The sequence below is a fragment of the Megascapheus bottae genome, chromosome 24 (assembly GCF_031878675.1).
Source record: "Megascapheus bottae isolate mThoBot1 chromosome 24, mThoBot2.hap1, whole genome shotgun sequence".
Lineage (NCBI taxonomy): Eukaryota > Metazoa > Chordata > Mammalia > Rodentia > Geomyidae > Megascapheus > Megascapheus bottae.
In genome coordinates, this window is record NC_143532.1 from 12,131,196 (window position 1) to 12,155,819 (window position 24,624).

At 45.7% G+C, this 24,624-nt stretch overlaps 1 protein-coding gene across 2 annotated transcripts in view; it reads right to left on the reverse strand.

Annotated features, from left to right (window-relative positions):
• Pskh1 (protein serine kinase H1) overlaps positions 1-24,624 on the reverse strand; it is a 43,303-nt gene that overhangs the window by 17,012 nt on the left and 1,667 nt on the right. For both annotated transcript variants that reach the window (XR_016539548.1, XM_090357408.1), the window contains exon 2: positions 14,412-15,438. Coding sequence is in view for 1 of the 2 variants with exons in the window: in XM_090357408.1 (XP_090213534.1) it covers positions 14,412-15,368 (957 nt within the window). In the remaining variant the exon portion in view is untranslated. The remainder of the gene's footprint in view (positions 1-14,411; positions 15,439-24,624) is intronic.

Sequence of the window (24,624 nt, forward strand, 5' to 3'; positions counted from 1 at the left end):
GGCTCAAGTGGTAAAGTAAGTGAGAGCACTAGACTCTTGAGTTCAAGCTTCAGCACCAGCGCACGCGTACATACACACACACACACACGCACACGGGACAGCTAAGCCAAAAGCCAGCGACTCACATGTTCTCCTACCTCCTCAACAGGTTGAATCTTGAGTTCAAAGCCACCCCAGGCAGACAAATCTGGGAAACTCTTATCTTCAATTAACTAGCAAAAAGCCAGAAGTGAAAGTGTAGATCAAGGGGCAGAGTGCTAGCCTTGAATGAAAAAGCCAAGGAGGAGCTTGAGGCCACAAGTGCAAGTTTTCAAGACCTTGGCACAATACCAGAGAAACAAGGAAGAAAGGAAAGGAGGAAAAGAGAAAGGGAGTGAGGGAGGGAAAGAGAGAGAGGGAGAGATGGGGGAAGGGAGAGTGAGAGAGGGGAGGGAGGGAGAAGAGAGAGGGTAGAGGGAGGGGAACAGGGGGACAGAGGGGAAGAGGGGGGGAAGAGACAGAGAGAGAGGAAAGCTACACCCTTCTCTGAGCCTACTGCAGAAGGATCTTATAGGATGTCCAGAACACCACTACTTTTCTTCCTATTGTGTAAATTCTTTTCCATCCCATAGTATCCTTTACCTCAGGGAACCCTTAAATATGTTCTCCAGAGGGCTCATACAAATTTATGAGAGCCCACATTCTGACCAGTAGCATGGCCATATAGCATACACACATACACATTGACTGCTGCTATCTCACTTTGTCTCCTTTGCCTTCTTGCTCTGCCCTTTCCCAGTGCTGGACAGGAGTGAGCAAGGAGCCTAGATGAAGGCTTGGGCTACTAGCAGCTGCTATACTCATCTGCCCTTTGGTTGGAAGATCTAACATTTAACTGCCATACTGCCAAACATCCAGGAGCATCCTTACCATCAGGCCCTATCGTTTGGGATTCTGGCCCTTACAAAGGAGAAAGTCAAGGCCTCAGGGACATATAACCAAGAGAGGTTATCTTCATGTCTGAGAGACGTGTGCACATGCCAGGGCAGTAGCCCTTGTCCCCAGGAAAATGTATCCATATGCCCCCAGTGGGGCTAGGTAGCTCAAGGCTTTAGCATTGAGGTCTACAGACAAAGTGACTGAGCTTCACAGTTACCAAAAAGCTTTGGATTCACAGATTAAGATAACTATGGATTATTGCTGCCACTTAAACACAAGGAGATGCTTTTGGACCAGCCATTCCAGACCATACTATAGCCTCTGCCATTCAAGAGGGATGGGAGCAGAAGTGGAGGAAGTGGAAGTACAGGTTCAAATGACAGAGCACCAGCTGCGAGTGAAAAAGCTAAGTGTGAGAAGCCCTGCGTTCAAGACCTAGTAGCAGCACCAAAAAAAAGAAAAGAGGACTAAAAGACAGCAAGCCTAACAAAGCCCCATGGACACAGCAAATCCCAAGCTGGACAGATTGGATCAGAATACCCATGCTGCCCTGTCTTTCTAAGATCTCCAAGGAAATAACTGACTAGGGTGCAGCCAAGCCTGATCTGTTGTGAAAATAGCTTCAAGCAGCTGAAAGCTCAGGCTGGATGACAGATTCTGCTTCTTCTCCCTGGTGTATCCTGGTCAGAAAAGGGATACTTCATCTGCAGAGGTAAAACTAAATTCCAAGCTAGGAATCTGGGTGTAGATTGATCAGAGGCTTCCCCACCTCATCTCCACTACAGCTAGCCAAGCCATACACACCTCCCATCCCCAGCAGCTTGGAACCAGCCCAGTGCAGTCTTAGAAGAGTCTCTCACTAGACCTTACCTGCGGATTTTAAGCATTGCCGTCTCCAGAGTGGCACAAGCTCACACTAGGCATCGACCCCTACTGCTTGTCAAGCAGCCAGCCTGTTAGTGCCAAAGCGAGCCAGATTGATCCACCCCTTCTGCTCCCCAAGATGCTCGCCTCATCAATTACTGTGTACGTGCAGCTGTGTGAAGAATACCAATGGACTTATTTGTCGGAGGGCCAATCCAGTCCTCTGACAGGCTCCAACATGCCACATCTTTGAAGAGCTTGAAGCAGCTGTTGTGCTGGGGGTGGGGAGGAGGAAGTGTCTCTAAGCCAATGTGATTCAAGTCTTTCTGACCAATGGTCCTTAGCTTAACCCATGTATATGAGGAACTTGCTGAAGGAAATCAAGAAGGGAACAAAGGGAGTTGGTCCTCATCCAGCCTGCTGACAGTGAGGCTTAGATTGATTCCAGAATAGCATCCCATGGAAGCCCTACCAAGGCCTCTAACAGGACCCAAAAGATAGGTAAGGTCTTCTACATCCACCCACTGCCATACTTCCAGACTTAAGTTCAATATAGCACCTTCTAAGAGAAATTATTCAACAACCCATCCTACCTGCTTCCCCAAAATACTTCAGCCCCTGGAGCCTAAGTACGTCCATTAGCCTACATCTGAGTAGCTCTGAAACATTCTGGGCATGAAAAAAAAGAAAAATAATAAACAACGTGGCCTTCGGTTTCCACAGTTCTAACTGCTTGCTTTAGGTGAAGGACAGAATCCTGACCTTAGTACATTATACTTGGGACTAGACCAGGGACATTCACAGGCCTTAGATGGCTGACAGAAGGGACAGACTCCAAACAGCAGCTGGTCAGTCTCCCAGTGGCTTCGATCTGTGCATGAACTGCCAGAATATATTAATAAGCTAGCTGGCTTTATCCCTGGACATTAAGTATTTAGCCTGCTCTGGAGTCAAAACATAGCTTTAGTACCTATATTCTCCTACCTACATTCTAAACATAGCTGGGCGTTGGTGGCTATAATCCTAGCTATTCAGGAGGTTGAAATCTGAGGATCACATTTCAAAACCAGTCCAGGCAGGAAAGTTTGTGAGACTCTTATCACCAATTAACCACCAAAAAACCAGAGTGGTGTTGTAGTTCAAAGTGGTAGACCACTAGCCTTGGACAAAGAGCTCAAACACAGTGCCTAGGCCCAGAGTTCAAACCAAAACAAAATAAAAAAAGAAATGAGATATTTCATGAATACTTTTTTTTTTTTGCCAGTCCTGGGCTTGAGCTCAGGGCCTGAGCACTGTCCTTGGACTTTCTCAAGGCTAGGGCTCTACCACTTGAGCCTCAGCACCACTTCCAGCTTTTTTCTATGTATGTGGTACCGAGGAATCGAACCCGGGTCTTCGTGCATGCTAGGCAAGCACTTTAACCACTAGGCCAAACTCCCGGCCCCTCATGAATACTTTTTTACCAACCTTGCCTTTTCATAATTATCCCTTCAAAAGACTAGCCGGAGTTTGTCCTAGTGTTAGAGTGCTTGTCTAGCATGCATGAAGACCTGGGTTTGATTCCTCGGTACCACATACACATAGAAAAAGCCAGAAATGGTGCTGTGGCTCAAGGGTAGAGCTCTAGCTTTGAGAAAAACCCAAAGACAGTGCTCAGGCCTTGAGCAAATAAAAATAAAAATAGGCCGGGAGTTTGGCCTAGTGGTAGAGTGCTTGCCTAGCATGCACAAAGACCAGGGTTCGATTCCTCAGTACCACATACATAGCAAAAAGCCAGAAGTGGTGCTGAGGCTCCAGTGGTAGAGTGCTAGCCTTGAGAAAGTCCAAGGACAGTGCTCAAGCCCTGAGCCCAAGCCCAGGACTGACACAAAAAAAAATAAATAAATAAAAATAAAAATAAAAGGAAAGACTAAAACAGAAAGGTATTCTGGCCGCTCTCCTCCCTGCCCCTTCCAATTGGATGGAAGAGTCTGTCAAGAATATTTCCTACATGCTCCTAGCTACCCAGGAGACTAAGACCTGAGGATAACAGTTCAAAGCCAGCCTAGGCAGAAAAGTGTGTGAGACTCTCATCTCCAAGTACCCAAGTGGAACTATGGCTCTGTGATAGAGCGTTAGCCTGGAGCACAAAAAGCTCAGGAACAGTGACTATGCTGAGTTCAAGTTCCAGGACTGGCACACAAAAAGGCAGGGAAGGAGAGACATTTCTTGCACTACTCAAGAGTAGTTCAAAGCCTTGAGGCTTTTTCACTTAAAGTTTACATTTTACTACTTGAGCCACTGTTCCACTTCTAGGCTTTTGGTAATTAATTGGAGATTAGAGTTCACAGGCTGAAGCCAAGCCCAGTGGCTCATGCCAGTAATCCTTGCTACTCAAGAGGCTGAGATTGGAAGATCGCAGTTCAAAGCCACCTTCGGCATAAGGGCCCAAGATAATTAGAGATAAGGCTCCAATTAATCACCAGAAAACTGGAAGTGGCCCTGTGGCTCAAGGAGTAGGGTAGTAGCCTTGAGCTGAAGAGCTCAGGGACAGCACACAGACCCAGAGTTCAAGTCCCACGACCAACCAAAAGAGTTCACAAACTATGCTGCCAGAGTTAGCTTTGAACCTTGCCCCTCACATATCAGCCTCCTGAGTAGTTAGGATGCCAGGCATGAGCTATAATGCCTGGGTACAACCTGCATTCTACTTCTCTGTATGAATTTGGAGAAATCATAGTCTCACTAGCTACAACACCACTTATGGTTTTCTGGTGGTTAATCAGATCCTTAGCTCTAAGGATCTAAGAAGGCTTTCCATCTTTCCTCCCCATTTCTAGGCTGCATGCAAGACACACAGCACACCATCTGACAACTGATCTCTGATATTTGTTCAGCCCATGACTCTGAGAAGGCTCTCCAGCAGGCGCTTCCACACAGAGCAGCCAGGGGAAGGAGGGAGGAATGAAGCTGAGCTGAGCTACAATGACTCAGTCCTTCCCTCAGCTTTGTCTCTAGATACATTTTTGCATTTGCAGGCCTAGTACTCCCACCCTCATAGGTCTCCTTTCTGTCCTTACGTGGGCCCAAATGAGAACACAGAAAAGGGCACAGAAGACATTCTGGGAAACAAAGCTTTGAATTTACTAAGAGATCAGAACTCTTAGTATGACAACAAGAAAAGCCTATGTTGATGCTTCCCACAAGGATAATTTGGCAAGATTAGACAGGGGTAGTGGAGCCAAACCAGCATACCCTCTTCAGGTCAAGACACTATCATCCTGGTGCCCAGGTTTCCAGACCCATCAATATCCACACCCTGAACCGTCCCCCCCCCCCGCCCTGCCGACAGGAGCTTGGCAAGGGGTAGGCAGCAGGAAAGGATGTGAAAAGGAAAATTTGTTATTTTGATTTTGAGCTAAGATCTCACTTTTTTTTTTTTTTTTTTGGTGAGTCATGCAGATTGAACTTGGCCTGGCCTGGGCACTGTCCCTGAGCTCTTCAGCTCAAGGCTACTGCCCTATCCTCAAGCCAAGCCCCACTTTCTATTGTTTTTTTCTAGAGGTTAATTAGAGATAAGAGTCTCAGATTCTTTAGTGCCCTGGCTGGCTTTGAACCTTGATCCTCAGATCTCAGCCTTCTGAGTAGCTAGGATACAGGTATGAACCACCACGTCCAGCTTAAGGTCTTACTTTTGTAGCCCAGGCTAACTTTGAACTTGCAATCTGTAGCCTCCTGAGTGCTGGGATTACAGTCATACATTACCATACATGGCTGGTCTTGTTTTTCTAAAACAGGAGTCTGGCTATGCTACCCCGGCTGATTTTAAAACTCCTGGGCTTAAGTAATCCTATCATCTCTGCTTCTGGAACTAACAGGTACTTAATACTATCAACGGCTGAGAACAGATTTTTTTGTTTTGTGGTGCTACAGATTTGAACACCACTGAGCTGCATACCCAATAATGGAGTTTTAAAAAGAGGTGGATGCTGGGAGTTTGGCCTAATGGTAGAGTGCTTGCCTAGCATGCACAAAGACCTGGGTTCAATTCCTTGGAGATATATATTACATACACACACACACACACACACACACACACACACACACACAGAGAGAGAGAGAGAGAAGCCGGAAGTGGTGCTGTGGCTCAAGTGGTAGAGCTCTAGCCTTGAGAAAGCCCAAGGACAGTGCTCAGGCCTTGAGTTCAAGCCCCAGGACTAGATGGATGGATGGATGGATGGATGGATGGATGGATGGATAAATGAGTGGATTGATGGATAGAGACAGATTCTAAGTATTCAAAAGGTTGAATGAAGCTGGAGAATCTCTTGAGCTCAGGCATTAAGAGGCCATCATGGGCAACATTAAGTGAGACCCTGTCTCTGAATAAACAAACAAATGTATGTCGTCTAGTTCACAGTAGAGTGCTTGCTTAGCATGTGCAAGACCCTGAGCACAGAGAGAGAGAGGGAAAAAAAGAAAGACAGAGAGAGAGAGAGAGAGAGAGAGAGAGAGAGAGAGAAAGAAAGAAAGAAAAAAAGAAAAAAAGAAAAAAAAACCTGGAAGTGGTGCTGAGGCTCAAGTGGTAGAACTCTAGCCTTGAGAAAGTTCAAGGACAGTGCTCAGGCCCTGAGTTCAAGCCTAGAACTGGCAAAAAAAAAAAAAAGAAAGAAAGAAAAGAAAAGAAAGAAAAAGAAAACAGGAAGTGGGGCTTGGCTCAAGAGAAGGGTAGTAGCCTTGAGCTGAAGAGCTCAGGGATAGCCCCCAGGCTGAGTTCAAGCCCCATGACCCCACCACACACACACACAAAAGAAAAAACAAGGAAAAGTTAAGCAAGGGAAGGGAAGTAAGGAAGGGAAGAAGGGAAGGAGGGAAGGAGAGAGGGAAAGAGAAAATGTGGGGTGCCAGTGGCTCATGCCTATCTATAATCCTAGCTACTCAGGATCAAGGTTCAAAGCCAGCCCTGCAGGAATGTCTGTAAGGCTCTTAACCACCAGAAAACCCAGAAGTAGTGCTGTGGCTCAAAGCGGTAGAGCCGTAGCCTTGAGATGCAGAGCTCAGGGACAGCACCCAGGCCAGAGTTCAAGCTCCATGAATCAAAAAAAAAAAAAAAAAAAAAAAAGAAAAGAAAGAAAAAGAAAAAGAAAAAAAGAAATGACTTGACAACTGTAAGGTTAATAAAGTTCTGAAACTTGGGATGAGTAACAAAATGTAATCTTGTGCCCCCACTTGTCTCTACAAAATGAAGGGGAAGGAGGATAAAAGGGAAACGAATAGATTTCAAGAGACAAGGATTCTGAGCTAGGCACCAGCATAGCTCACACCTATAATCCTAGTTACTTAGAAGGCTGAAATCTGAGAACTGAAATTTGAAGCCAGCCCAGGCAAACAATTCCAAGAAATTCTTACCTCCATTCAACTAGCAAAAAGCTCAGAGTAGAGGTATGGTTCAAGTGGTAAAGCACCACCCTGGAGCAAAAAAAAAAAAACTAAGCAAGTGAATAAGGTCCTGAGTTCAAGCCCCAATACAGCGCACGCACAAGCACACACAAAATTCTGGGGCCTGGAGTTTGGCCTAGTGGTAGAGTGCTTGCCCAGATTCAATTCCTTGGTACCATATATGTAGGGAAAAAGAAAGAAGGAAAGCTAGAAGTGGTGCTGTGGCTCAAGTGGTAGAGTATTAGCCTTGAGAAAGTCCAAGGACAGTGCTCAGGCCCTGACTTCAAGGCCCAGGACTAGCAACACTACAGACTACAGAAGATGCACTCACTTAATACTTTATGAAGATCATGATGTTATTTATATTCATTATTTCCTAAACATAGACTGTGTATAAAAAGAGAAAATAAGGGGCCGGGAGTTTGGCCTAGTGGTTAAAGTGCTTACCTAGCATGCACGAAGACCCGGGTTTGATTCCTCAGTACCACATATAGAAAAAAGCCGGAAGTGGTGCTGAGGCTCAAGTGGTAGAGCACTAGCCTTGAGAAAGTCCAAGGACAGTGTTCAGGCCCTGAGCTCAAGCCCAGGACTGGCAAAAAAAAAAAAGAGAGAGAAAATAAAAAACAAGCATTAAAACAAAACAAAATAAAATAAAATCTGGGCCAGGAGTTTGGCCTAATGGTAGAGTGCTTGCCTAGCATGCACGAAGACCCAGGTTCAATTCCTCAGTACTACATACACAGAAAAAAGCCAGAAGTGGAGCTGTGGCTCAAGTGGTAGAGTGCTAGCCTTGAGGAACAAGCCCAAGGACAAGCCCTGAGTTCATCAAGCCCCAGGACTGGCAAAAACAAAAACCCTTTCTTATTCTAACTTCTAATACAACTTGGAATCCCAGCAGCTGACAGAATCTCACTCATCGACACTAGTCTCTGTTCCTGAAGCCCTAGGTACACAGGACTTGGCTCAGGGATGCTACTTAGTCAAGATGGAATAGAAGAATGAGTGAGAAGATGAAAGTGACTTAAGTTTTCTGCTCCAAGCCAGCTGTGTACCAAGGGTGCCATGTAAGCATCAGCAGACACACAACCAAGGCATTCTGTCAAGGAGAAAAGTGAACCTGTATAATGGGAGAACTAAGGAAGATGAGCCTAGAAAGGCACAGTCAGTGGGGATGGTCAGACCAGGTCACCATGAACTATCCCTTCAACAGAGTCAGCTCCATCTCAGTGAGGCAGAGGGGAGGAATGTGGGAGGCCATGAGTGGATCTGAAGAGGTCCAAATGTGGGAGAGATGATAGACTGGCAGATCTCAGAACTTGAGAGCCTAGAAGCGACAGGGCCTGTGAAAGGGAAATACTGTCCAGATGGTGAGACAATGAAAAGAACAGGAAAGGGAGGGAACATCTGGCATGCCAATGAAAGATATCCCCTTTTGTTGAAGAGACATTGAAGGCTGGGGGTGGAAAATGGCAGTGATGAAAAGCAGCTCTGACCTGGGCTAGTCAGCTGCTGGAGGGAATTAGAAAGAGGCCTTTCGGTAGGAAGGGCTGAACACAACAATGTGGAGGCGGCATCCACTTCTGTCGTCACAGGAAAGATCTTGCTCTCTAGAAGTATATAAGCAGGGCCAGAAGCAAGAGGAGAATGCCTAAGGAAGACTAAACTAGGTATCTGAGCATTTGCTTGTAATCCCAGTTTCTCAGAGAGGCAAGAGGATTACAAGGTCAAGGCCTGACTCTCTCAAAAACAAAATAAAAACTAAAGACCTGGGGTATGCTTCTAGTGGTAAGGCATGTTTAGCATGGGCAAGGCTTTGTTCAATTCCCAACAATGTGAGGGTGGAGACGGGACGGAATGCCTAGAGGATTAGACTCCAATGAACCTAGTGGTTGGTCCAGAGGTGGCATGTTAAAGGGCTTTTGCTCTTCCCCACTAAAAGCTGTCTCCTAGCTTTCCCTCCCCCATCCTAGAACAGCTGCCCTACCTTCCTAAAAAAGGTTTCCAACCAAGGATAGATCTTCAATCACACTGACAAATGGCCCAAACTATGCCACTTTCCAGTGACTAATCAGAGATCTGGCCTAAGGGTTTTGCTCTTGCCCTGTTTACCTCTTGAAAACATAGAGAAGTGGAAACAGCTCTTCCTGTGGGCTTCCTTCTGGACAGGTAGAGGAAGATCTTCCCAAACATTTTGCATGCAACTGCCACCAACAGGTAGGAGGGGAAAAGCATAGAGGTGGCTCACAAGAAAAAATCCTCAGGCAATTTGTGTTTTTTGTGCTACCAGAAACAGATATAAGAAAACCATCCTTTGACCAGGGAGCAGGGATCTGTAAGAGAAGAGAGGTGAGCCAACTGGTCTGTTATAAGCGTCCTCCACACTCAAGTACATAAGGCACTCAAAGCATTCAGAATAATTCAAGCACAAACTGGGGAACACGACACCTACTTCCCTGTACTTTACTCTGCTGCCAGAACACACATGAGTATCTGGCTCTCCCATGTTGCTTAGGCAGACTTGCCCAGGGTTTGGGGTAAGATCTTTTGTTTTTGTTTTAGGTAGTGCTGGGGTTTGAATTCAGAGCCTAGAAGGAAGGAAAGCTTTCTACTACTTGAACCATGTCTCCAGCCCTGAAATAAGGTTCGTTTAATTCACTGTACCTGAGACTTCCTGGACTAGAAAGAGTTATCATACATAAATTAGGCTGCACATCTATAGCCCACAGGTGCCAATATCCATCACCTAGACAGCACCAAGACATGGCACATCCTCTGCAGCTTATTTTATCTTTAGCATCATCGGGTGTAGTCTGTTTACCTTCCTTCCTGTCTCCCTTCCTTCCCTCTTTCTTTCCTTCTTTCCCTTCCTTTCCTTCTTTCTTTTCTTTCTTTCTTTCTTTCCTCTCATTCTTTGTCCTTTTAAAAATTAGCTTTAAGAATTGGAGAACCCAGCTGGGTGCAGTGGCTCACACCTGTAATTCTAGCTACTCAAGAGGCTGAGATCTGAGGATCATGGTTCAAAGCCAGCCCGGGCACTAAAAAGTCAGTGATACTCTTATCTCCAAATTAACTACTAGAAAACCAAAAGTGGTACTGTGGTTCAACGGTAGGACCATAGCCTTGAGCTGAAGAGCTCAGGGCCAGTGTCCAGGCCCAGAGTTCAAGTGCAATGACCAGGGGCAGGAGAGAAGGGGGAAGGAAGAAGTGGAGAAGCCAGGGCCGGGAGTTTGGCCTAGTGATAGAGTGCTTGCCTAGCATGCATGAAGATCCGGTTTCGATTCCTTAGTACCCATACATAGAAAAACTGGAAGTGGGCCAGAGGCATAGCCTAGTGGTACAGTACCCACCTAGCATGTACAAAGCCCCAGGACTGGCAAAAAAAAAAAGCTGGAAGTGGTGCTATGGCTCAAATGGTAGAGTGCTAGCCTTGAGGAAAGCCCAAGGACAGAGCTCAGCCCCTGAGTTCAGGCCCTAGAACTGGCAAAAAAAAAAAAAAAAGCAAGGAACCCAGCTATTCTAGAGGCTGAGGCAGGAAAATTACTTGAGTACTTGAGTACAGGAGTTCAGGACCAGCCTGAGTAATCTAGAAAAATTCATTTCTTTAAGAAGAAGAGGAGCGGGCTGGGAGTTTGGCCTAGTGGTAGAGTGCTGCCTCGCATGCACGAAGACCCGGGTTCTACTTAGAAAAAGCCGGAAGTGGTGCTGAGGCTCAAGTGGGAGAGCTCTAACTGTAAGAGAAATCCAAGGACAGTGCTGAGGCCCTGAGCTTAAGCCCAGGACTGGCAAAAAAAAAAAAAAAAAAAAAAGAAAAGAAGCAGAAGCTGGGCACTGGTAGTTCATGTGTCTGTTCAAAGGCTGAGATATGAGAATCACTGTTCAAAGCTAGCCCAATCATGAAACTCAGAGAGACTCTTTTTATGCACTGATGTGTACACTTAGTGCCTTTCAGACCCAAGTGGATGGATGTCCAGTCTTCAGCTCAGAGACCTGCCCCACCTCCAACCCCCTGCCAACTACCTCTTATTCCCTGAGCAGTGGCAGAGTAAGCTTCCTGACCCACATGCACTATCTGCCCAGTACTAATTCACCTGAAGAAGGCTTTGCTCAAGCCCACTTGTTCCTGGTGTAGTCACCCAGGCTCACCCACCACTCAGACTACCCAAGCAGAGGAGGGTGGCAATTCAGGCTGCTGAATGCGACAGACAGCAGAGCTGATGATGGCATCACTCTGCCATCAATCCTCCAAGAGCTTCTTCATACGCCCTGACTCTAGGAATAGAACTCTTGACAACAGTAATGACATCAGGCCAAGGATGTCACTTTTATGTCAAGTGAAGCTCAGCCTCAAAGGACTCTATCAATCCCCTAGCATGAGTCTACAAGTGATTCACTTCCTGTATCATTCCTTTAAAACCAGCTCCTTTAGCCTTCTGGGGCCGTGTCCTCTAACAGGAAGTTCACCCCTCAGAGTGGTTCTGTATGCTGCAAGCCTCCTCTTACCTTCATGCCAGCCTCCTCACATCTGACAACATGTGTCTCCCTTCGTTTCCAATCCACTCTCTTTACATTAGCACCTCTGATAAAATTCATCTTGTTTTTCAAACTCAGTTCCTTTCAAATTCCTTCCTCTTTTAAGAGTCCTGAATTTGCTGTAAGAAATGTGGAAGACATGCTGTCCTAAGGTCTTCAACTGCTTCCCTGATATGAATCCACATCTAGCAGCAGCCTTCTAAATCATCAGAGTCTCTGCTTTGTCCTTTAGTATAGTCTCCAGAAGAAAGTCCTCTCCACTGGCTGGTAATCCCCTCTACCTGCCAATAGTTGCATTTGAGACCTGACCAGGGCATCACCAACAAAGCTGCTTCCCTCAGGAGAAGCCAAATACTAGCTACTCAGGAAATTGAAATCTGAGAATCATGGTTCAAAGCCAGACTAGGCAGGAAAGTCGGTGAGTCTCCTATCTCCAATTAACTACCAAAGAGCCATAAATAAGCCAAGCACAATGGCTCATACCTACACTTCTAGCTACTCAGGAGGCTGAGATCTGAGGATTGCAGTTCAAAGCCAGTGTGGGCACTAAAGAACCTGAGATTCTTATCTCCAATTAATCACTAGAAAATAAGAGATGGGGCTGTGGCTCAGGGGTAGGGTGGTAGCCTTGAGCTGAAGAGCTCAGGGACAATGCCTAGGCCAAGTTCAAGTTCCATGACCCACAAAAAAAAGAAAGAAAGAAAGAAAAAGAAAAGAAAAAAGAACCATAAATAGTGCTAGTTTTGAGCACAAAAGTTCAGGCTCTGTGCCCAGGCACACTCACACTGAGAGCTCTAAACTCTGCCTCACTGATTCCAGCAGAGGAGGATACATAATCTTCAGACTTAGTCTTTTGGTTTCAGTAGGAACAATAAGCTTGAGTTTAGCCTCCCCTCCGCCCCCACTCATCTGTCATTCCCCACTCTAGATAATCAATAGTCAGTTAATAAGACTACAAGTTCCAATTAGATAAACTGCCCAATCAACAACTACCAGAACAGGAATTTTTGAATGAATCTACAGACTTTACAAGAGTCTTTCCTTTGTCTATCCCCTCCTCTAACTAGACTGCATACCCATGCATACTTGCCAGCAAAGGATATATAAAGGAGCAAGTATTGAGGCAAGAGCCATAAAAATGGCCTGGATGGTCAGTATCATCTAGACCATCAACAGTGTGGTATCATACAGAGCTCTAGGAGCCACAACTCCTGAAGCAGCATCAAAAACTCAATCTTCAGGGGCCGGGAGTTTGGCCTAGCGGTAGAGTGCTTGCCTAGCATGCACGAAGACCCAGGTTCGATTCCTCGGTACCCCACATACATAGCAAAAAGCTGGAAGTGGTGCTGAGGCTCAAGTAGTAGAGTGCTAGCCTTGAGAAAGTCCAAGGACAGTGCTCAAACCCTGAGCTCAAGCCCAGGACTGGCAAAAAAAAAAACAACAACAACAAACAAAAAAAAACAACTCAATCTTCAGGCACTCATGGATCGATCTTAATAGTTTTAGCTACAATCTCATGCAATTGTCTGAGCTTCCTACTCACATAGCTAAACTTTCTGAGTGCCCTTACAGGATCTTCTATGACCATGCCTATATCTGAACCTGCTCTGTGGCCCACTGCCCAAGAATCTGCCTCCTGCTCTCTCCTATTCTTACGTGTATGCCGTTCTATGTTGCCCAGTCTCCTGCCTCTTATACATCATCTAAAGTCCATGTCACACCTCCACAGCTTTTATTAAGTAACCATCACAGGCCATTACAATGATACCTCAGATCTCAGTGTAGGACAAAAGGCCATGAGACTCTTATCTCCAAGTAACCACCAGAAAACCAAAAGTAGAGCTATGGCTCAAGAGGTAGGGTGGTAGCCTTGAGCTGAAGGGCTCAAGGACAGCAGCCAGGTCCAGAGTTCAAGTCCCATGACTGACAAAAAAAAAAGGATGATGTGGTTATCTATCCGAGGCTCTCATAGTTGCCTTGAAAAAACAGAGATGAGAGGAATCTGCTCTTTAAGGTAGAGTGTGTTTACTCTGTCTTGTCTTGTCCCCATGGAGAAGACACTGAGGAGGCCCTGTCTCTCCAATCAACTCTGAGCTCACCTGCAGCTGCTGTGCCTAGAAACAGCTTCCCATTGCCAAGGCCTACATTCTCCTTGCCTCCTGAGGACTTTCTCTAGCATTAGTTGGCATTCAGGATTGCCAGGGTTCAACATAGGATTTCATGTTTCCATTGAAATTCTAAAGGCATGAAGTACACAGTAATTATAATTAAAATAACAAAGAGAGAGAAAGAGACCCTCACTTTCCTTCAGTGGTACAATTCTGTGCCAAGGTCCCTGGTAGGACTGGATTCTAACAGTCCACAGTGGCAGCCCATTTCTTGAATTGTCTTTTATTCCTTTTCCTGCCTCATTTTTACTGTTTAACTTAAAGCTACTGGAATCACTTCCCATGGAAATTATCTGCTCCCAAGCCCTTATTTCAAAGTTTACTTTCAGGAGAAACTAAAACTACGATATTCTGCTAGTCTCACTTTGCCATGCTCTTATTACCTGCCTGGCCTTCATCAGTGCATCTCAGCCCATGTCCCTCTGATGGAGAGTTTCATGTTATACTGCTCCCTCCAATATGCACACAGGTTCGCCCACCAACATCCCTAAAACAAAGGCAAAACAGACTCACCTCCCCCAAGTAACTGTACTTGCCCCTGAGGATCTGTCGGTACAGGCGGGTGCGGTTGTCATCCTCAAAGGGCATGGTGCCACTGAGCAGGATGTAGGCAATGACCCCCAGCGCCCACATATCAACTGAGTTGGTGTAGGGCTTGCGGACTAGGACCTCAGGAGCAATGTACTCGGGTGTGCCACAGGTAGTCTTCATCAGACAGTCGTCACCTTTCTTGCGGGCACTGGCCAGGCCAAAGTCAGTGATGATTATCTTGGAGTCAGTGCCTGGGTGGTAGTAGAGTAGATTCTCAGGCTTGAGGTCTCGGTGTGTGATGCCCAGGGCATGCAGATACCGAACACCATCCAGCACCATCTGCAGAACCCTTGTGGCATCCCGCTCAGTGAAGGAACCCTTGGCAATGATGCGGTCAAAGAGTTCACCACCAGTGGCCAGCTCCATCACCATGTACACACGCTCCTGAGTCTCGAACACCTCTACCAGCTGGATAATGTTGGCGTGGCGGACCCGGCGCAGCACACGTAGCTCAGACTCACACACCTCTCGTCCTTCTCGGTACTTGGTCTCGATCATCTTGATGGCATACGGCTGATGGGTTGCCCGGTGTTCCACACGTACCACTCTGCTAAAGCTGCCTCGGCCAATCAGAGCCTTGATGTCATACTTAGCAGTGACACGTGGGTCAAACTTGGCTCTGTACTTAGCCACCCTGGCCCTGCGTGGTGGTTCTGAAGGAGGCTCTGCATGGCCACTAGTGGGGACACTGGGAGAAGAAAGTGCATATTGACTGGCAGCTGGAAATCCAGCTTTGAAAGGGCCAACATGTTCCACTTCTGTGATGAAGTGCTTGCACACATCGTTCTTAGTATTACTGAAGGGTTCCACCTTCTTGACCAGATCCAGCTGGACATCCTTAGTTGGCTCAGGAAGGACTTTGCTTGTCCCACAGCCCATCACGGACACAGGGGCATCCTCTCCAGCGAGGGTGACAGGACCTGCTCCTCAGGCAGTGCCCTGTCTACACCTGTGCAAACATAAAACAGGGCAAGTCAGCATACCTGGAGATGCATACCCACCAGCATACCTATCCTTCCTGCCCCCACTCTTTCTCAATAAGCCTAGTCTAATTTAACCAAAGACCTAACCCTGGAAAGGAAGATGGCTTTGGTTCCTAAAAACTCAATCTGAGCCAGGCACAGTGGCTCACAGCTGTGTCCTAGCTGTTCTGGAGGCTAAGATCCAGGGATCGCAGTTCAAAGCCAGCCAGGGCACTAAAGACTAAAGACCATGAGATGCTTATCCCCAAGTAACCACCAGAAAACCAGAAATGGCTCTGTGGTTCAGGGGTAGGGCGGTAGGCTTGAGCTGAAGAGTTAGGGACAGCTCCCAGGCCCAGAGTTCAAGTCTTACAACTGACCCCCCCCCCCAAAAAAAAAAGAAGAAGAAAAAAAGAGAAAAAAAGAACTCAGTCTGGCTGGGTGCTGGGGTACTGGTGGTTCATACATATAATCCTAGCTACTCAGAAAGCTGACATCTAAGGATCAAGGTTTGAAGCCAGCCTAGGCAAGAAAGTCTAACTACCAAAAAAAGCAGGAAGTGGAGCTGTAGCTCAAGTGGTAGAGCACTACTAGCCTTTAGGGGAAACAAAACCCTCAGAGATAATCTAAGCCCAAATTCAAGTCCAAGGACCAGCATGCATATGTTTGCACACACATGCGTGTATACACACACACACACACACACACACACACACACACACAAAATTGAATCAGACTTATTGGTGAATCTAGATAAAAGGCTTAATTTTCCCTGGGTCTTAGTCTCATGTTGCTCTTCAAGGCCAATAGGGAAAATGCATGAGATTCAGCTGCCACAGCTTACACTCACCTATTCTGCCTAGGTCCCTTCTTCTAGTTGAAGTCCTATATATTTTAAACGTTAAAATCACTCCTTTTGTTACTCTGACTCATATTTTCTGAAAAGAATGTAGAGTGTTAGAGACCTCCTCCATCACCACCACCCACCAGGACTCAGAAAGCTGCTTCTCCAAAGCTTCCATAGAGAGTGGGCTCTCCCAGTCCTCGAAGTTTCCTATCAGGGTTGGTACCACTGCAACAAACAACTAAGTACCACCATGGGTGGGTGCTGTACTAGCCTCACTTTCTGGGTGTTTTTCACTGTATTACTCATGCATAATCTTCTTGGCATTTCTAGGATCTCACAATTCTAGGGAATTGCTAATCATAAGCTGAAATCTAACACAAGGTCCAAAGCTGGCTGTAATTTATCCCAGTGAACTAGGGACCACAGCCTCATCACAAACTAATCTACACTTCATCATGAGGCAGAGGGCATTTGAACTCAGAATACCAGCATTTGAATCCAGTTGTGACTTAGGCTCTAGATCAGGACACTAAGCTTCCTTGGGATGAGAATCTAAGAGACCTTACTACTTGCTTCTCCGAAAAGTTTTTCCACAAATGCCCAGTAATGGTAGGGTCCTGGAGAGGGTGAAGTGCTGAAGTAACTGCTTTCTAGAGGTCACTACCTTTCATCTAAGTCAACCTGAGTGGTATGGTCTGAAGAGAGCTAAAAATTTATTATGGGACTGGGAATGTGGCTTACTGGTACAGTGCTTGCCTAGCATGCATGGAGCCCTGGGTTTGATTCCTCAGTACCACATAAACAAAAAAAGCTGGAAATAATACTATGGCTCAAGTGGTAGAGTGCTAACCTTGAGCAAAAGAAGCTCAGGGACAGTTGCAGGCCCTGAGTTCAAACACCGGGATTGGAAAAAAAAAAGAATTTATTATGTCATACAGAATTGGTAATGAACAATAAATCCAGGTAAAATGTTTATTAAACATCTACCAGATGTCAAGAAAGTAGGAATGAATATAGTTAGTATATTGACAAGACACGAAACTTGTGCCACAGGAAAAGCATAAAAACATTATTTGAGAACAGTATAAGACAAGGTCTCATTATACTGGCTGACCTCCCACTTCAGCCATCCTAGTGCTAGCATTAAAGATGTGTGTTACCACACCTGGAAAAAAAGAGATAATTCTAATACAGCATGTTGTTAAACTTGAAAAACAATAGTATTCGGTACATGCTGAGTGAGGCAAATAGTAGGGAAGGCTTTGGCAGGAGGTAACCCCAAAGTTGAATCTTGAAGCAAGAATGTGTCAAGTAACCAGTGGTAGGAACAGTGATTCAGGCTCAGAGAATAACACACTCCAAGGCCCAGAAACTCAAAGAATATTTAGAAATAGGTAGTTTGAGTTTGCAAAGCTAGGCTGGTTTGAAGCTTTGGAAGATCAACGGGAACCAATTACAGAAGGCAGTACAAGTTCAGGTAAGGACCAAGGCCTTTGAGGGCTGATGGAGAACTACTAAAGAGTTTATAAGGAAAGAGAGGTGATCTAATCCGTGTGTGTGTAACCATGTGCAGTGGGTCATGTCTATGATCCTAGATACTCAGGAAGCTGAGATCTGAAGAAACATATTTCAAGGCCAGCTGGGACAAAAAAGTCTATGAGACTCTATCTCTAAAATAACTAGCAAAAAGCCAAACTGGTGATGGGGCTCAAATGACAAGAGTGCTGGTCAAGCAATCAAGCCTGAAAAACACTAGGCTCTGAGTTCAAATCCTAGTAACAGCAGAAAAAGGAAGGATGGAAAGAAGGAAGTCAAAAGATAGAATTGAGAGATGTCAGCAGGACAACTGACAAGGGCTAGAGGCTGGACATCAGGAGAGGAAGGGAGGAGTGAAGGCAGAACTCTAGCTTCTCACTCAGCAGTGCCTAGAAGAAGGGTAAGGAGTGCAAGAGGAGGTCCACTTTGGGAAGGGTGGAGAGAGGTAGAATACACTGTCCGCAGCACAGCCTGTGTGACATTCACTGCAAGTCACTGGATATGGAATCTGACACCTGAAAAAGCTGGTCAGAATGGAGGGACAAAAGGTGAAGAAATGTAGCTGTGGTACTCACTAGACACTATGTTGAAAATGAACTATATGGGCCAGGAGTTTGGCCTAGGGGTAGAGTGACTGCCTAGCACGCATGAAGACCAGGGTTCAACAACTCAGTACCACATACATAGAAGAGCTGGAAGTGGTGCTGTGGCTCAAGTAGTACAGCACTAGCCTTCAGGAAAGCCCAAGGACAGTGCTCAGGCCCTGAGTTCAAGGCCCATGACTGGCAAAAAGAAAAGAAAATGAACTATACAACTTGTGGGTAGAAATGGGAGAGAAACTGGGAAAATGTGAAGGAAGGAGTGACTTTGTCCAAAATGAGATATATTTTCTTTTCTTACTTTCTTTTTTTTTTTCTTGCCAGTCCTGGGTCCTGGGGCTTGAACTCAGGGCTTAAGCACTTTTTGCTTTTTTTTGCTCAAGGCTAACACTCTACCACTTGAGCCCACAGCACCACTTCTGGCTTTTTTCTGTTTATGTGGCACTGAAGAATCAAACACAGGGCTTCATGGATGCTAGGCAAGCACTCTACCACTAAGCCATATTCCCAGTCCCAAAGAATGTATTTTTTTGGCCAGTCCTGGACTTGATCTCAGGTCTTGAGCACTGTCCTTGGGCTTTCTTCAAGGCTAGCACTCTACCACTTGAGCCACTGTACCACTTCAGGCTTTTCTATGTATGTGGTCCCGAGAAATCGAATCCTGGCCTTCGTGCATGCTAGACAAGCACTCTACTACTAGGCCAAATTCCCCCTCCCGCCCCCTTTTTTTTTTTTGCCAGTCCTGGGGCTTGAACTCAGGTCCTGGGCACTGACTTAGGCTTTCTGAAGGCTAGAGCTCTCCACTTGAGCCATAGCACTACTTCTATGTATGTGGTACCAAGGAGTCAAACCTCAGTCTCTTTGCATAATAGGCAAGCACTCTATCACTAAGCCAAACTCCTGGCCCAAGAGATGTATTCTGTTTTTTTATATGTTTGTTTGTTTTTTTGTGGGTCGTAGGGCTTGAACTAGGCCTAGGCTCTGTACCTGAGCTCTTCAGCTCAAGGTTACCGCCCTACCCTTGAGCCAAGCCCCACTACTCGTTTTCTAAACGTTAATTGGAGGTAAGAGTCTCAGGTCCTGGGCTGGAAGTTTGGCCTACTGGTAGAGTGCTTGCTGAGCACGCACTAAGACCCAGGTTTGAGTCCTCGGTACCACATACATAGACAAAAAGCTTGGAAGTGGTACTATGGCTGAAGTGGTGGAGCTTTAACTTTGAGAAAGCCCAAGGACAGAGCTCAGGCCCTGGACTGGAAAAAAAAATCTCAGGTACTTTTGTGCCTGGGCTGGCTCTGAATCTTGATCCTCATATCTCAGCCTCCTGAGTAGCTAGGATTACAGGCATGAGACATCATTCCTGGCTAAGAGATGTATTCTTTACCTGACTTACATAATGGTTTGTCCTCTGCACATTACTTTATAATAATAAGTTTTTAAAAAGCTGATCATCCAGTAGAAGACAAATGGAAAGCTAAAGTCTTACTTATTGAACTAGTAATTGAGGGGAAATAAGCTCCTTGTGAAACCATCAACCAATCTCATCAAAGAAAGCAGAGGATGTCCTAGGTAAGTTTTACTGCAGCAGTTTGGGGGTGGCGTCATAGAGAACACATAGAGGTCATCAGATTTCAGTAAGACCCTGAATTCAGGTGTTGAGATCAATCCTGAGCAACAAGTTTATCATTGAAACATACCCACAACCTTGATTACAATCCACTAGATATGGGAGGAAAAATTTAGTGGTAGAGTACTTTCCTGGCATGTACAAGGCCTTGAGTTGGAGCTCCAACACCATATTTTCTTTCAGTCTCTCTCTCTCTCTCTCTCTCTCTCTCTCTCTCTCTCTCTCTCTCTCTCTCTCTCTCTCTCCCCTACCAGATGAAAAGACTCTTGAGACCAGATTAAGAGTTCAGATTTTAACCAGTGTGTCAATACAATTCTCAACAGAATGAAGTTTATCTTTCCTCACATGAAAAGGATTCATCCACCAATATAAACTCTCCAATTTTTCTCTTTCTTTCTTTTTCCTTGCCTTTCTTCCTTTCTTTCTTCCTTTCTTCTTTCCTTCCTTCCTTCCTTCCTTCTGTGGACCTTGGGCTTGAACTTGGCCTGGACACTGTCCCTGAGCTCTTGACTCAAGGATACCACCTTTCCCCTAGACCTGGGTGTTGTCCCTGAGCTCTTCAGCTCAAAGAAACAGCCCCACCCTTGAGCCAAGCCCCACTTCTCATTTTCTAGAGTTTAATTAGAGCTAAGAGTCTCAAGTCCTTTTGTGCCAGGCTGGCTGTGAAACTTGATCCTCAAATCTCAGCCCCCAGAGTAGCTAGGATTACAGGTGTGAGTCTTTCCACCAGCTTTCACTCAAATGCCTAGGAGGTTCTTCATGAACCACTTGAAAGAAAAACATTAAGAAAGGAGGTTCCTTCTCACAGAGGTAATTGATTAGAACTGTGGACTTGGAATTTTGCAGATTCATCCCTTCTTCAGGAAAACCTAAGATGTCATCATAAGAAAGGCCTAAAGCTAGCCAGGCAAGTTGGTTCACGCCTGTAATCATAGCTACTCAGGAGGCTGAGGATCGCAGTTCAAGCCAGCCCAGGCACTAAAGAGAGAGTCTTATCTCCAATTAATCACTAGAATAGGGAAAGAAGTGCTGTGGTTCTAGGCATAGGGTGGTGGCCTTGAGCTGTAGAGTTCAAGGACAGCGTCCAGGCCCAGAGTTCAACCCCCCCCAGCCGACAGGTGGTAAGAGTGCTTACCTAGCATGCATGAAGACCTGAGCTTGATTCCTTGGTACCACAATCATAGAAAAAGCTAGAAGTAGTGCAGAGGCTCAAGTGGTAGAGTATTAGCCTTGAGAATGCCCAAGGACAATGCTCAGGCCCTGAGTTCAAGCCCTGGGCCTGACAAAAAGAAAAAGAAAATAAGGACTAAAACTCAGGAAAAGGGAAAAATAACAGGCCAGTATTCCTGAGGCTCCTGGCCCCTGATTCCTACTCTGAGCAACATCAACTACCACTAAGAAAAACAAAATTGTATACCCGAATTCCTAGAACCCCGAAAAGACCACCAGAGGTCACAGTCAAAGCTAAGAAACAAGGGTCATTTATTACGAGTCTAGACTCGGACCTCCACGTATCCGTAGCCGGCAACGCTAAGAGGCCCTGAACAAGGATTTTACACAACTTTTATAGGGGAATTCCATAGTTACAATCACCTGATTGGCTATTCGGTAACTCAAACCACTGGTCGAATCAGAGCTCAGGTGTCTAACCACTGAGCATCAAGCTGTTGCCACCTGAGGTTCAAGTACATGGGCCCTGAGCAAGGGGGGAGGAGGTCATTCCCAGAACATGGGACAATCTTGGCACAACACAGATAACCAAGCATAGTGATTCATCCACCAACACAGGCTCTCCAGATGTTACTTCTTTCTGGTGAGGATGAAGAACTCTAGATTCACAAATAAACTGTTGTCCCTAGACATACATCCTGCTTCTTTTTGTTGAAATGTGTATACTGCCTCTGATCCAGCCCTGATGAGAAAATTGAGGTTCACAAAATTAAAGTCCTGACTTTTCACTTTAAACCAAGCCTGCACAAGGATCTAAAGTCAGCAGTAAAGAGGCACATTTATTCCAATTAGAAAAGATTCAAAAGTAAAAGTAAGCTACTTCAGATACTTTATAGTCCCAGAAGTCTACCGAAGACTGAAGAGTGAAAAAGAAAAGGGTGCCAGCTCTGAATGTTGGGGAGGTGGGGAGAGACACTGGCAATATCTTCCAAGCTGTTTCATACTCCACTCACATCTGTTAAGTTCTTTTTTCATGTTGGTTAGGAAACAATGAGAAACAAGAGTCATAGTTGGCAAACCTCCTGGGAAGGACAGAGCCTTTTCCTGCTCCCAGCTTTCATATATATATATATATATATATATATATATATATATATATATATATATATACACACACACACACACACACACACACACACACACACACCCAGAACAGTGGCCAAGATAGGTGCTGAAGTGGGCAAGATGACTGACAAGTCACAAATACCATATCCAATTCTCTAGAGTTTGCTTTCAAATTGTTTTCTTTTTCCTTTTTTCTTCTTTTTTTGTAGGTCATGGGGCTTGAACTCTGGGCCTGGGCACTGTCCCTGAGCTCTTCACTCAAGGCTACCTCCCTACCCCTGGGGCTGGACACTGTCTTCAGCTCAAGGCTAAAGGCTACTGCCTTATCCCTTGACCACAGTGCCATTTCCCATTTTCTAGTGGCTAATGGGAGATAAAAGTTTTATGGACTTCAGTGCCCAGGCTGCCTTCGAACCTCGATCCTCAGATCTCAGCCTCTTGAGTAGCTAGGATTACAGGTGTGAGCCACCATGCCCAGCTTTGCACCTTCACCTTCAATTCTTTTTTTTTTTTTTGCCAGTCCTGGGCTTGAGCTCAGGGCCTGAGCACTGTCCTTGGACTTTCTCAAGGTTAGAGCTCTACCACTTGAGCCTCAGCACCACTTCCAGCTTTTTTTTTCTATGTATGTGGTACCAAGGAATCGAACCTGGGTCTTCGTGCATGCTAGGCAAGCACTCTATCACTAGGCCAAACTCCCGGCCCCAATTCTTATCGTGATAAGAAAACACAAGCCTGCCTAACAGTGGCAGTGGACATGTGCCCTGATCACTACTGTTACACTGACCCTCTACAGAAGCAACAAGCCAAGAAAATAGAGAAACTTGCCTAAGGCCACTCAGATAATGGTGGCCAAGCATGGACCTATCTCTTGACTTCCTGTTTGGGGCTGATTTTGTCCTATAAGAAAAACTCCGGGGCACATAGTGTAGCCTAGTGGTAGAGTGCTTGACTAGCATGCATGAAGCCCTGGGTTCGATTCATCAGTATCACATACTCAGCACAATCTCAAGGCTAGTGCTCTGCCACTGGAGCCACAGCATCACTTCCAGCTTTTTTCTGTGTATATGGTACCGAAGAACCAAACCCAGGTCTTCATGCAAAGGACATGAGTACTCTACCACGAGGCCAAACTTCCAGCTCTAACATATTAAAAAAATTTTTTGATCAGTCCTGGGCTTGAGCTCAGGGCCTGAGCACTGTCCTTGGACTTTCTCAAGGATAGAGCTCTACCACTTGAGCCACAGCACCACTTCCAGCTTTTTCTAGTAAGTGGCACCAAGGAATCGAACCAGGGTCTTCGTGTACACTAGGCAAGCACTCTATCACTAGACCAAAATAACTTTGTAAATACCCAATTGCATGTATCCGAATGAAGTCTGAGGACTGAAATGCCCTCAAAGAAACAAGTATGTAGCTTCCTACTTAAGCTTAGTCTAAAGAGCAAACAGATTTATTAACGTCTAATTTTTCTTGGGGCTGAGCTTACAGCTGAGAGAGCATGAATTTGATTAAGGTCATGTCTGGTGGCTTAAGTCTGATCCCTAGCCCTAGGGGATAAGGTGGAGGAGATGAACTTTTCTGTTAGTGGTACTGATGTTTGAACTTAGGTGCTCACACTTTTACTTCTGAGCCATTCTTCCAGCTCTAGCTTTTATGATAAGGTCTTCTTGCTTTCTGCCCAAACTCAACTCCCATGCAGCTACAATAATAGGTACAGGGTCGGGAGTGTGTCCTAGTAGTAGGGTGCTTGCCTAATATTCAGGAAGCCCTGGATTCTATTCCTTAGTACCACACTCTCAGAAAAAGCCAGAGTGGTCCTATTGTTCAAGGAATAGGCCTCTAGCCTTGAGAAAGCCCAAGGACAGGGCTCAGACCCGTTATAGGCACATACTGTGACAATCCTTCTAATCTTAGCCTCACAAGTACCTAGGATTACACACATGAGCCCCAGATTGATTTTCTTTTGATAAGAACCATTCTGGGAATAACTGCCACTAGTGATAAAAGCAGCAAGATTTTAACTATGCTAAGCATCTGCTATGTATCATCTCACCCATCTATAATCATATGTAGTGGGCATGATTATTCCTATTTTGGAGTTAGGAAACTAGGATTCAAGAGCCTCAATATCTCAGAAACTGAAACCAGGTCCAAAGCCCATAAGGCATAGGCACCCCCTTTTTTTTTGCCAGTCATGGGGCTTGAACTCAGGGCCTGAGCACTGTCCTTGGGCTTTCCTCAAGGCTAGAGCCTCAGCAGCACTTCTGGCTTT